Source organism: Dendropsophus ebraccatus, chromosome 2 (assembly GCF_027789765.1).
Source record: "Dendropsophus ebraccatus isolate aDenEbr1 chromosome 2, aDenEbr1.pat, whole genome shotgun sequence".
Taxonomy (NCBI): domain Eukaryota; kingdom Metazoa; phylum Chordata; class Amphibia; order Anura; family Hylidae; genus Dendropsophus; species Dendropsophus ebraccatus.
In genome coordinates this window covers 170,671,264-170,685,698 of record NC_091455.1, presented here as the reverse complement: position 1 = coordinate 170,685,698, position 14,435 = coordinate 170,671,264, and the positions used below count along the sequence as shown (strand labels likewise).

The following is a 14,435-nucleotide window of genomic DNA, read 5'->3' as shown; positions in this document are numbered from 1 at the left end:
GCTCAGCCGTGATTGGCTGAGCACAGTTATGCTCAGCCAATCGTGGCTGAGCAGCTGATGACGCGGCAGAGGGCGGCCGGCACGAGAGACGGTCGGAGCGGTTCGGACGATCGCCTGAAGATTACATCATTGTCGCAAGATGGCGGACGGGGGTTGACACTGATCAGGTGAGTATAATGCACCACACTTCCGGGGGTGGCGTGGGTGGGGGGGGGGGGGACACGGGGAGGGAGCCATTCACTAACATAACATACATTACAAAGTTGTATAACTTTGTAATGTGTGTTATTTAGTGAATAATTGGTTAGCGCCGCACTACCCCTTTAACCTTAATTTTTCTAAAGCATTATTATTAATTTTTTTTAACTAGTTTGAGAAATTATTATTCATCCCTTACAAGTATATTTTAGATGCCTGCGATACACACCCAAGCTGGCTGTGAGTGGTGGGACCCAGGGGGCATCCTCTGACAACAAAAACATGAGCTGTAGCTTATTATAAAAAGAACTCATTTAGATGGTTTTTAATTTTTGAATGAGGACAAGAAGTCTAAAGTACTCCTTAAAAGGAACCTGTCATCACTTTTGTGCAGCCTGAACCATAAATGATTGGGGCAATCCATGTTGGCTTCTGCCTTCTCTGAAAAAAAGTCATGATAGGTTCTCCGTAACGGGTTTCTTAGTAGACTATGAAGATATGTGCGGCACTATCAGGTAATGGAGAATATAGATTGAACTGAATGACTAATATCGAGAGCCCAGAAGCACTTGACTAGGGCATATGTACATAGTAGCAGGTGTCCAATGTTGGCAATGCTGCTGCACCTTAATATGTGTGTGTGTGTGTGTGTGTGTGTGTGTGTGTGTGTGTGTGTGTGTGTGTGTGTGTGTGTGTGATACACACACACACACACACACACAGTGGTGCCTTAGATTACGAGCATAATTCGTTCCGGGACTTTGCTTGTAATCCAAATCACTCTTAGGGTATATTCACACGGACGGGCTCGCAGCGAGCCCGGCAGGTCCTGGCAGTTCCCATACACTACATACTTGCTGCGGTCTAAACGACCGCAGCGAGTATGTAATTATACCGCCCTTAACCCCTTCTGCTCCCCCGCTGTGTATATACTTTACCTGTCCTCGCTGCACGGGTCCGGCGTCCTGCTCTCCCGCCCGGCCAATCAGTGGCTGCGGCTGGGCAACACACTGATTGGCCGGACAGGAGAGCAGGACGCCGGACCCGTGCAGCGAGGACAGGTAAAGTATATACACAGCGGGGGAGCAGAAGGGGTTAAGGGTGGTATAATTACATACTCGCTGCGGTCGTTTAGACCGCAGCAAGTATGTAGTGTATGGGAACTGCCAGGACCTGCCGGGTTCGCAGCGAGAATCTCGCTGCGAGCCCGCCCGTGTGAATGTACCCTTAAACAAAAGCCAATTTACCCATAAGAAATCACTGATAGGCTATGTTCATACAACGTTTAACGTAGCAACGGAGCAACGGACGCTGTTAAACAGCCGGTCGTCGGCCTGCACTCAGCCCGTTCCTGCAGCCGATACCTCCGTATCGGCTGCAGGCATGTTCTTTTTTCACAATTGATTTGCGGGCACCGGCGGTTGTGCCCGCAAATCAATTAGCCATTCACTCCAATGCAATGTACGCCGCGCTGCACATTGCGTTGTGTGAACAGCTGATGTTTCCGGATGCTGTTCACTGAAATAATTGACAGGCACATTATTCTAACGCCCGTTCTAAAGATCGGTGTTAGAATAACGATGTGAGAACACATCGGGCGGCATTGCATTGACATCAGTGCAATGCCCCCCCCCCCTGCAGTAAAGAATGGATGCTGAGGCAATTGCAATCAACGTCCGTTCTTTACTTAAAAAGAACGTTGTGTGAACATAGCCATATGCAGACAATTTGGTCTACACCCCCAAAATAATGACTTTTTATTCTTAACATGCAAAACAGATGAAACAAACAATGGGAAAGAGCTAAATATGTGATACGATAAGTTACTGTACAGTATAGCAATCAGCATGTGGAATATAATGTATAGTAACTGCATAAACCTGAAAAAACAGCAGCAGTTTGTAGATACAGAATGGACATGCAGATACCTACAATGCAGTAGCGTAGTACAACAGGCTAGAATAGAGAAGCAGGGCTGCTGTGAGAGGTCTGTGTGGTCACATGACAGCAATGGGGGAGGGGCATGAACCAGGAAGTAAGAATCACAGAGCTGTGTAGGAGGATAGAGACAAACTTTATATACAGCGGTTTGAATGGCTGAGTGTAAGTGCAGGCACATTAATAGCAGCAGTGTGTATAGCTGAGTGTAAGTGCAGGCACATTATAGCAAGAATGGAGAGGATGGAAAACACAAGGGCTGACAGAAACTGCAGGGAACATGAAGGAATGAGCAGGGCAGATGTGGGCACATAAATGCAGCACTCTGTCTGGGGAGACAGTGGTTTATTACCTCCACAGTCCTGTCCCCTGATGTAAGCCTCAGACTGAAATGGATCTGCCATGATTTAGAAGGTGAGGGAGACTTCCTGGGTCAGAGTACAGAGCTGTAGACCCCGCTATGCAGGCCATGCCCTCCCCCACTCCCCCGCCCACCCAGTATAGGGAACCAAGTTACAATTTTAAAAAGCGCTCTTAATCCAAGTTACTCTTAGGTACCACTATCTATCTATCTTTCTATCTATCTATCAATATATTATATAATATATATATATTACACACACACACACACACACACACGGGATGGGGTTTTCCATTGTTCCAATGTAAGAATACCTATTTTCTTTTTTAAACCATCCCCAAATAATTCTGCAAAGTTCATAAGATGTATTTATGCCTGTAAAGATACTGTGGTGGTATAATTTATATTGAGTTTATTTACCAGTAATATACACCGGTGCACACACCTGTTATCTACAATAAGAAAGCGTTGTGTCAAAACAGATTTTCAAAATGTGATTTGAAAGAAGCAGCTGAAATGACAAAAAGCAATCCGCACGTCGCCCCAGCTCTTCCTTCTTACAGCAGTCAATTATAGAATGCAAAGTCTGCGGTGTCTGATCAGACTTGCACAGCATTAACTAACAGGAAATGTAGCAGGTGCCTTGTTCATCTCCCAGCAGCCTCGCTAGCTTTCTTTCTCATCAAACCACATCTACAACAACAGTCTAGGGGGCAGGATATGGGTTTATTTAATGCTCATTCTACTCCTCTGAATGAGAATAAAAAAAACATTAATAGTTTGTACTGAGGAAACATTCACATTCACTGAACCAACAATTTTATAGTCCGGGAATATTATCAATTCTATACTGAGGGTAGCACCTAGAACACCTAATTCAGCCAAGAGAACAACAGTCAGTGGTAACAGCCACACTTCTCAAATTGAGAGTTGACCCCAGGCATAACTGGGGAGAACTATGCTGATCGCAACTTTTCTGACTGCAGCAACCTCTGGTTCACCAATATACTTACATTGTGCTAACTTTCATGTTAAACTATATATAAATTAGATATATTTTTAATGTTGACATGACTACATTCATGTTCTAGAGTGACTAACGTTAAGATATTCTCTTACATATAAACCTTTATTCTGCGAAGGCTAGTCTAAGTACAAAAATGGTGCGTGGCTAATCCATAAATGTTAGCACTGCCCAAAAGACTACAAATAGAGGCTGAATAAAGTAAAAACATTTATTGAAAGTGCACAATATTTACGCGTTTCGAGGAACAGAGGTCCTCTTCATCAGAATAGCAGTGCAAGTGCTTTATTCTGCGAAGGGAGACAACAAATGCTATGTGTTAAATGCTATGGACACCGTTGCATTTTTTTTTGTTCATTTGTTTCCTAAATGCAAAATAGAGCATCTTTCTATGTAGTTTTAAGGTCCTTTTACACAAGCCGATTATGGATAAGAAGCGCTGCTAGAAACACTCCTTCAGGTGATAATTGGCTTGTGTACAAGCGATCAGCTGGAAGGGGGAGTAAGTTACACACCAGCTTGAAAAGTGAACAGAGGGAGAAAGAGAAGCACAAACACAAGGTAGCTGGCAAGGGAAATCATGAGGGCTATCTAAAAATATAGAGAAAATAGAGCTCACACAGAAAGCTGTAGAGGCTGTCTATACAAATCTAAGAAAAATCTTTAATGAAGACGCTTTTGTATCATAATGAATCCCCCACTGATCAGGTGAACGAACATGGGGCAGTGCACAGTAGTGTACTGTACTTCCACACATTCAATCATCTCTTTCTAGGAAGGCCCATAGAATTATAAAGGAGCTGCCTGGATGGAGATTTCTGTGTGCCAAGAAGCGCATTTCTCCCTGATTGCTGGGGGTCTTATCAGATCCCACCTGCTCACAACGTTTAATGCATCAAAAAAAATTTTTTTATGACAGTGGCCATTAAGGAGTCAGTGCAGTACTCCTATTATTGCCTACAATTACCATTTAAACACCCACATTCTAATAATTTTCTAAAAGTCGTAGCCTATTATCAGCAGGTTTGACACAGCTGCAAGATGGCTTTAGAAGAATAAGGCATGAACGCTGCAGATTTTAAAAAAGGAATTGTGTGTGGAAAATGCAGCATAATAAGCCCCATCATGTTATCACTCCTACAACATCTACTTTAAGTAAAGAGATGTTAAAGAATATAGACACTTTTTTTTTTTAGAAAAAAAAACCAAAAACATTTTTTATTCTTGCTTTCTACTTATCATGGTGCAAAAAATCCTAACATTTTCTCAATGGGTCTTTATTAAAGAGGTAGTGCGGCGCTAAGAAATTATTGACAAAATAACAGACATTACAAAGTTATACAACTTTGTAATGTATGTTATGTATGTGAATGGCCCCCTTCCCGTGTTCCCCAACCCCCGCCCGTGTACCCGGAAGTGTAGTGCAGTATACATACCTGATCCGTGTCTTCGCGCCGCACTACCCCTTTAACCCCTTCATGTCAGCAATACGTACATATACATATCCTTTACAGCAGGAACGTGAGCGGTCCAGCACACATCAGTGTTTCGGGAGCCCAGCATAATGATAGGCAGCTGCGATCACGCAGCTGCCTGTCATTACCCCCTTTAACGCTTCAATCTATAGCAATCGCATCATTTAAGGTAATCAGTGACAGGACAAGCTCCTGTCACTAAGTGGCATTGTTTTTTAGAGGATAACTTTAGTTATGAGGGCACAGGAAAAGCGGGATTGTACTCTTAAAAGGGCAGCAGGAGTTATCTAGATGGCGGAAATAGGGAAGACCCTGAAAAACTGAGGAGCCAAAGATGTCTAGTAAGCAAATTCTGCAAACACACAGGGGGAGATTTATCAAACTGGTGTGAAGTAGAATGGTCTTAATTGCCCCTAGCAACCATTTATATTCCACCTTTCATTTTCCAAGGAATCTGTGAGGAATGAAAAGGGGAATCTGGTCAACTACAGATGTAGCCATGGGTAACATGATCCCTGACTAGTGATGAGCCAACTTCAGAAAAATGTCTGGGCCAAACCGAAACATTTGGCATTCAGCTCCAGGCTTCTGGAAAAATTGGATGATGCCCTAGGGAGTCCTGGCAAACATGGATACAGCCATAGGCTATGTTACAAGGGTTCAGGACCCACTCACATCACAGATTTGTTTTGCCACCCCCACCAGGCCGAACCCTAGCTACACCTCTGCTGATGTAGCATTAGGATTAAACCCATTATATAGTAATTTCTCATATATACATTTCTACCTTGTTCAGTCATCTGTCACACACTGTGCTGATTTGAACATCTAAATTGCTAATCAAAAAGTTAAAAATAATAATTTATATTTAAGAGGAGATATTATTAATTTATTTAAATATATAAATGGCCCCTACAAGAAATATGGGGAAAAGATGTTCCAGGTAAAACTACCTCAAAAGGACAAGGGGGCACTGCCTCCGCCTGGAGAAAAAAAGGTTCAATCTCCGGAGGCGACAAGTCTTCTTTACCATGAGAACTGTGAATCTGTGGAACAGTCTACCCCAGGCTCTGGTCACAGCAAAAACAGTGGAGGGCTTCAAAACAGGGCTAGACAAGTTCTTAGACCAAAATAATATAAATGCATATGTATAGAACTTATCATCATCTGTCCCCTTCCCTGTATCCATCCTGTATCCACCTTGTATACCCCCCTTCCCTGCATCCATTCCCTCCTTGGTTGAACTTGATGGACATGTGTCTTTCTTCAATCATATTAACTATGTAACTATTAACGATGTAACTATATTTATTGTTTTACCAAAACAACAAAGGAAAACACAATTGCGGCAAATATTGTTTTTTGTTATCCTGCAGCTATAACAGATTTACTGCAGAAACCCAAGAGCTTCTTGTTATGTAGACCACACCATGAGGAAAGGGAAGAGCACTCATCTAATTGATTAAGATATTTTGCATGCTTTAAGGTTGTGACCTACATTCCAACTAATATTGTACATGCAAATTAAATAAAAATAGAACTGCTTAATGAAAACATTACGTGAGGTTATACTGAAGAACTAATTCAGAGTGCATGACTTTCATGGTGTAAAACGACTGGAATTTTTGCATTAGGAGAATATAGTATACAACTTAAATGAACAGAAGGCTGCCCTCCATTCTATTCTCCTTAGTACTCCACGGCAGACCTTTCTAGTTTTTTCGGTCTTCTCCTTTTTCACTCATTCTATACTTTCTTCACCCCCCCCCCCCCCCCCTTCAGTGTTCTCCCTGTACAAGGGGTAAAATTTTGCATAAAATATGCTTCCAAACAAGAATATATTTAAATGCACGGAGATTTTGTGTTTACAACTTTCACCCTATGGTAAAACTGAGACATTATATATGTACCTTAAGTCGGTACGATTACAATGATATACAACTTGCATAATTTATTTTATTTGATGGCTTTTAAAAAATTTAAAATCTTTAAAAAAGAAACCTAAATGTTCCTTAAAATTGCTCTATGACCATGTTTATAACAGTTTTATGCTTTGGTCTATGGGGCTGTGTGAGGTATCTTTTTTTGTGCCATGATCTGCACTTTCCATCGGTACCTTGATTGAGTATATGCGACTTTTCATAACTTTTTATTAAATTTTTCTGGATTTGATGGGATCAAAAATGTGCAAGTTAGCATTTTGGAATTTTTTTTTGCGCTTTTGCCATTTACCATGTGAGCTCAGGAATGGAATAATTTAATAGTTCAGGCGATTACGCATGCAGGATTACCCAATGTGTATGTTTATTTATTAAATTGGAAATGGGGGGGGGGCGATTCAAACTTTTATTGGGGAGGGGATTTTATCAGTGCTGTATTACTCTGGTCTGCTGCAGACCAAATACATCAATTTCCGAGGCAGGATCAGTGCCATTCCGACACTGAGGCCCGGGCAGGTAAGGAGAAGGGATCCCCTATCACGATCGCATTGGGGTGGGGGGATCCTAGACCACCACGGAGGGGCTACGTATCCCATAGAGCAATGCTTCTCAAACTATTTCTACTGGAGCCTCCCCCAACAGACCAAGGCAATGCCTAGGCCTCACCAGACTGACCAAGACGATGACAGGGCCTCACCATCTGTGGTGAAAGTCTATTTAAAAGCTAAAAATAATGCTAGGACTATCTTTCACCTGTCTCCCAAGCTCTATATACTAATAAAGCAAGTACAAAATAAAATAATAATGTTGCTAAAATAGAGATTTTGAAAGACTGTGAAGATCATAATTAATTTTGTAAAAAACTGACTCCCCAGCTGGGCCTCACCAATAACTAGGGGGCGCCTCACTGGTGAGGCCTGTCTCACAGTTTGAGAAGCACTGCCATAGAGAGTGATTGCGGTGCTGGCCATGTATGTGCAGTGCATGCCATTCCTTCCGGGACCTTGTTCCTGTGTACTAAGGATACTATGCTTAGGTGGAAATACCCCTTTAAAGGATCTGCTGCTAATATATTGGTGCAAATACCACAGGTGCTCATGCCTTGATGGGTCAGAGCTGAGAAGGGACCTACACAATATAAGCCAGATGGTTATAATGTTATGGCTGAGTGGAGTATATATAATGGCATCAGCAGCACATTTCAATAGGTGGACGTTCATCCATTATTGTAATATAATAGTCAAAATCTTGTACAAGTCAAACTATATTTGGTGATTAGAAACAAAGACCAACCTCAATCATGGTCCACTGTTCTACGACAATGGCATCATAACGCTTTACAGTTTTTGGATCTTGCTCTGGAAAGTCTTCAAAAATAAATACACCATCTGTAAACTCCGATGAGGTATCTGTGAAAGGGAATAAAAAGGATTATTTAGAGAAACTGTGACTTATACAGAACACTGTATACTTTATTATTCTTCATAGATTATTAAATCAACTTTATGATATTTTTGTTAAATACAGTACATGCATTTATAGTGAACAGTAGGGATGGTCCGAACCCGCCGAGGTTCGGGTTCGCCTGAACCCAAACGCTCGGCATTGGATTACCGTTGTCTGCCCGCTCCGTGCAGCGGACGGATTCAGCGGGAGGACCGCCTGGAAAACTGGGATACAGCCTATGGCTAGGGCTGTATCCCAGTTTTCCAGGCGTTCCTCCCGCTGGATCCGCCCGCTGCATGGAGCGGGCAGACAGCGGTATTCATTGCGGATGGTTCGAGTTCGTACGAACTCTGTACGGACCATCCCTAGTGAACAGCAACTTGTCCTATAAGGAGCATGCTTAGTGTTTGTGCATACACATACTGTATATACCATCTCTATTCCGACAAAATGCAATAATGTCACAATCCTAAACAATGAGAAATTCTATTATTCTGGTGCTGATTTGACCTTATCAGTGCTGGACTATCAAACATCAATTATTTAAGGATATTTGTTTTTATTTCTACATGCAAGTAGCTATGGTATATACTTCTTTATGAACTTTATGAATTTTGCTACTACTGCCAGCAGATCTGAATGCTACAGTGCCGTATATATAACAGTGTTGCTGTCGTTATAACTTTCAAAATCTCAATCAACAGTAGATTTGATATAAAGCAAGCTAGCAATATACATTCATTTTTTTTTGTGTGTGGGGGGGGGAGATACAGAACTTTCTGTTTTCTGACCTTTTTTTCTCAAACAGTATCCCAGGCCATCTGAGCGCTCACAGAGAGAAGGCAGTCATGTGACTGATGGACGCATTGAGCCGTGACTCTCTGTACTGGTCGTAATTCCTGTGTTTAGTCTGTTTTTTTTTCCAACCAACACAAGTCCGAAAATCTGCCTTCAGGAGACTGGACCTGGATTTCTGGTAAGTTCAGCTTTGTTTTACAGCAGGATAACAAAAAATAAAAATAATGAATGTATATTGCTTTACATCACATATACTGTTGATTTGGATTTTGAAAGTTATAACGACAGGTACACTTTAAATATTCTCTGTAGGGAAACAACATATGTATAGTTTTAACTACCATATTTCATCACTTTATTCAATAAATGCTGTTTTCCAGAAAAAGAAATGTGTCTATTCCCGATGCTATTTTTCTGTCCATTTGTCTGACGAGCTATCTCCGACCTGAACCGCTGCCACAGGAGACAGGCCGGCAATCACAGTCATCCCCCAGTGGGTCATGTCACAGACACAGCTTTTATGTCTGTGTGATCAGTATTCCACTCTTGGTCCTAAACTGCATATTTCTAGTGTTGTAAATGTATATTGCATAGTGCTAAGAGGTTAAAGGCGTTGAATTATGTGGGCAAAATGGGCCTGCTTTTTTCCTTACATACACTGCTACACATATTCATGAATGAGTTGGGTTTCGTCAGTTATCACAAATCCCTTAAAGTGTCACTGTCGTTATAATTTTCAATATCTAAATCGACGAGATGTGATATATAGCAAGTTTGCAGTATACATTCCTTATTTTTATTGTTATCATGCTGTAAAACAAAGCTGAACTTACCAGAAATCCAAGTCCAGCCTTAAAGGCAGATTTTCTGACTGGTTGAAAAAAAGACTAAACACAGGAATTTCAGCAAGTACAGAGAGTCACAGCTCAATGTTTCCATAAGTCACATGACTGCCATCTCTGTGAGCGCTCAGATGACCTGGGATACACAGGAATCCCTGTTTTCTTTTTTTTTTTCTTTTTTTTTTTTTTTTTGATGCACTGACCCTGGAGGCACTGCAATACCAGGTCAATGCCTGGAGAGGACAGAGCAAGCTCTTTTTCCATCTCCCTGTTCTAAAAATCCATTTAATATATGGTCCCCAGATAGGGGACGTATCAGATATTAAACTGATAAGAACAGGTACTACACATGATCTTAGCCAAAAGGCCGAGAAGCGATAGGACTCCCTGTTTTCTGACTGTTTTTCCTGTTTTTTGAGAGAAAAAAAAAAGTCAGAAAACAGGAAGTGTCGTGTTTTCCATGATAACTAAAAAAAGGAATAATAAATGTAAATTGCAAACTTGCTTTATATCACATCTACTGTTGATTTAGATTTTGAAAGTTCTAACGAGAGTCCATAGACGATAGTGGGGTCCTGTTCCTGATAAGGAGCAGTATAGTAGTATATTTATATTAATTTCTGTAATACCATTGTAATACCAAATATGTGTAAGTTTTTAATGTTAAAGGGGTACTCCACTTCAGAAAGATTTAACCCTGTTAAATCCCAACCCATAATCCAAGCTAGTTTGTTATAGGTTTCTATTACATGAATTTGGGCCGTTTCTCTGCAGCACATCCTCACTTACACCCTGAAGCTGCATAAAGTCCTCTCTTCCTGGTCCACTTTGTCTCCACTCCTCGGTGCCCCCCTCCCTTCTGAGACCAAAGTCACATGATCTGTCTATTCTGTTGACAAGCAAGATGTAACACCTCATCTATAACCCCACCCACCACTGACATCACACTAATCAGTGAGCACCTGGCCAAGGGCAGAGCAGTATAGGGGAAAGACAACACGGTTGTTTCATCTCTATCTCTCTCTATGTAGATGGATAGATAGATATTTTGTTTACAGTGTAAAGCAGAAGCAGATAGAGCAAACCATGGGCAGATACTTGGGTCTGAGGTGAAATGCTTGCTGGGAAATGCAGTTTTCTGTCCAGCGCCATCTTGGCTATAGACCGGCCTTTGAAAAACTTGCAACTTAAACGGGGGCAGCTAGAAAAACCGGGGACAGCTCACAATACTCAAAGACACTTGGTGAGTAAGACCAGCTCGGTTAGGTTGAATTACCCTTTTAAATAATAATAAAAGATATGGGCTATTAATGCAATTTTTTTTTGGGGGGGGGGGGGTGAGATAATATTTAGTAAAAAAAAATTTACCTTTCAACTTGTCCCATAAGAGGACTTGCGATTGCCTGATCATTCATATAATGCACTGCCCTACAAATGTAGTTGAATGTCATGTTATACCTGTCATTATGCTGACAGGAAATGTATACAGGCGTGCTTCTGCCATTTGCAATCTGCCATGTTACAATAAGTTTTATTTTCGATTACAGAATTTGATTACAACAATACCTGTATGCGGGTTTTATTATTAATTGTGGATAAGCTTGGTCTATTCTATGTATACAGATTCTCTATAGATCACACTGACCAATTGTCATTATCAGAAATAAGCAACTATAACTGGGGATTGTAGATGTGCCTTTACTGGGGGGCATATTTAGGCTTAGAGCCTAGGGCAGTGAGAGCTGTAACTACATTTCTGCATAAGAGACAATATTACATTGCTGTCATGCAAAATGAAAATTCAGATTAAAGTTTGACAACATTATAAAGTATAAAATGAATGTTACTGCATATCTTACTGTTCAAAAATAATACAAATACATAATTTCAGCAACTTAGCAATGGGGAATTCTCCGGGGATCCTTAAACTGGCATAAGAATGGGCTTGTCGAACGATGCAGATTTATTGCTGAAAGTAACAAATGGAAAACCTCGGTAATAGCTGTGAATGCCAGAAAGCTTTAGCGGATGTACAGTGAATTTATGTGGCTTGGAATGTCATGATTTACATGATATTAATATTCACCATGATGGCCACAGCACAGGTACTCCACACAGTCACAGTAATTCATCTATGTGCGGGGATACAAGCCTCCGATGAGTGACATTGATAATTGGGCTTTAGAGATTTTTTTTTTTTATTGGAGAGTCAGACCTACCATTCTAAGCACAATTATTGTAACCTGTACATGTAACTGTTATAGCAAGCATTATATTCTAAAATGTTATAGTGATACTAGAGTATCAAACCATTCTCTGTAAAAGTGGCCATATACCTTTATGAGGAAACTATCAGCGGGTTAGAAAAATCTAACCTGCTGATATGTCCCTTTCGCGCACGGAGCAAAGAGAATGAAGGTAAGTCTCTTACCTTTATCCTCGGCGTCATTCTCATGCAGTTAATAGTTAGATCCTTATGCTAAATGGGCAGTTTGGAGCACAGGGGGCAGGGCTACCATCCTCAGAGCATCGATCCACCCCCTGGCCGAACTGTATATTCTAATAAAAATCATTGGAGCAGGACGGAACCGCCAGTGTTCCAAACCGCCAGAGTAGCATGAGGATCTAACTACTAACTGTGTGGGAAAACATGCACAAAAAAGAGATATTAGCAGGTTAGATTCACCTTTAATAACTGTCAAATGTTCTCCAACAGTTCTGTCTCCAGCCCTCCCATACACAGAAGCATTCACCAAGGTGAGCGTTCCTGTGTTTTCTATGGGCTGGGGTAAACTGCAGCCAGACTGCTCTGGCAGCAGTTTATTACTCCGAGAACAAGGTGGTGGAGCAGTGACTTTCCATCACACCCGATCCCATCTCCAACTACATTATCTGGAGTCTTGGGAGAACCTCATACACGTAATACAGACAGCTGACAGAAGTATAAAGTATAAGCTACACGCATATGTTCAGTAGTTTTTCAGGACGGTATATGTTGTCTGCAATCAGGCCCAAGCTTTCTCTGCAGTCTACAAAAAAATTGTTGTCTGTAATGCATCCTCATTGCATCTGTAATCCTAATTTTTTTTTTTTTTATTAGCAAAGGAGTGGGAATAGTTTAAAATGACTCCTCATTCATATTTTTATGGATTCGTGGATGTTACGGACATTTCTTTTGTAAAAAAAAATTACAGATCCACAACAATTATGAACCTTCCCATAGACTTCTAAAAAGCCTTTCTTAAAGGGGTTTTTTAATAATAAAACATTCTTTTCACATAGTTATCTGTATTCCCAGCAAAATAAAGGTGTACGTTGAGGCAGCAGTGACTTGTGTATGCACTAAAATAAGTGACCTGTAGGCCAGGGAGCAAGCCTCATTGGGCTGGAATCCAAACGTAGTCAGTCAAAGCATAGAGTAGAGAAGATTGCATCTGGTATGAACACATTTTGGGCTGTGCCGTCATTGTTCTAAACATGGAATTTTCAGCTAGAGTACAGAACAGGAACAGAAGGACCATTACAGGATGTACACTAAAAAAAACACATAGGTAGTAATGTAATTTTATTTAAGCATATATTCTTATTTATTAGACAGCTAAAAATAGATTTCGTCATCAGAAGACCACTTTAAGATTGACCAGCCTTAACTTCCTTTATTGTCAACAGGGTGCTGTACAGTATATCCAGGGTTTTAGAACCCTCACGATCGTGGGATAGATAAATGATGCAATTGTTCATAGCGGCAAGTCTTTATAGTACCTCTCCTCACCGTCACAACAGTTGTGGAAAGTTTGTTAAATTTGCCTTATTTTCGGAAGAAATTGTTGGCTTTAAATCAAAGTATTCCGTCCAATGTTCAAACACTTTTTTCTTGTCATTTTTCACTATAATTAGTCACAGACAACAGCCGTTGCCTTGTCACATCTGGAGGATCATTTCTCGCCCACAGGTGTGGTGACAACTTCTCCTTGTCCGTACCATGACGAGAGGAAACAAATGCATTGTATGAGCTCTGCCGCACATGGGATTTTCTGCTTCTAAAGGGAACTTGAATGTGTTATGAAAAGCCTGTTCATTTAAGATATATAGTGTGCAGATCAAAGCCATGGGGATTGCTGTACTTGTGCAATTCAAAGACAAAACACAGGGACATCAATAACTTTAGGTCAAGTACAAGTCAATGACAGCTAAGGGATACAGGCTACACAGTGTAGAGAATGTCATCAGTGGAGTTAGTGTAGTACAGTATATAGGGCTTGTGTAGCTTCCATTAGATGAAACTATAAAGCCCCAATTACTACAGTAACTCCTTCATATACTTAGTGTCCTTGATCCTCCATGGGTCTTCCGCTGCCCTATGTTTGTTGTTCAATGTCAGGGCACTGTGTGTGTGTTACACAATGTCCTAGT

General features: G+C 41.0%; 1 protein-coding gene, 1 long non-coding RNA gene and 1 other non-coding gene across 3 annotated transcripts in view; 1 reads left to right on the top strand and 2 right to left on the bottom strand.

Annotated features, from left to right (window-relative positions):
* Window positions 1–14,435, bottom strand: part of RFTN1 (raftlin, lipid raft linker 1) — a 255,636-nt gene that overhangs the window by 28,861 nt on the left and 212,340 nt on the right. Inside the window, exon 7 of the mRNA XM_069958706.1 lies at window positions 8,230–8,345. Coding sequence (XP_069814807.1) covers window positions 8,230–8,345 — 116 coding nt within the window. The remainder of the gene's footprint in view (window positions 1–8,229; window positions 8,346–14,435) is intronic.
* LOC138783691 (uncharacterized) overlaps window positions 1–14,435 on the top strand; it is a 123,150-nt gene that overhangs the window by 64,236 nt on the left and 44,479 nt on the right. The gene's annotated exons all lie outside the window — the stretch shown is intronic.
* LOC138785085 (U2 spliceosomal RNA) lies at window positions 10,211–10,401 on the bottom strand. Its single transcript, XR_011362059.1, has one exon. It is a non-coding gene; the product is annotated as a U2 spliceosomal RNA (small nuclear RNA).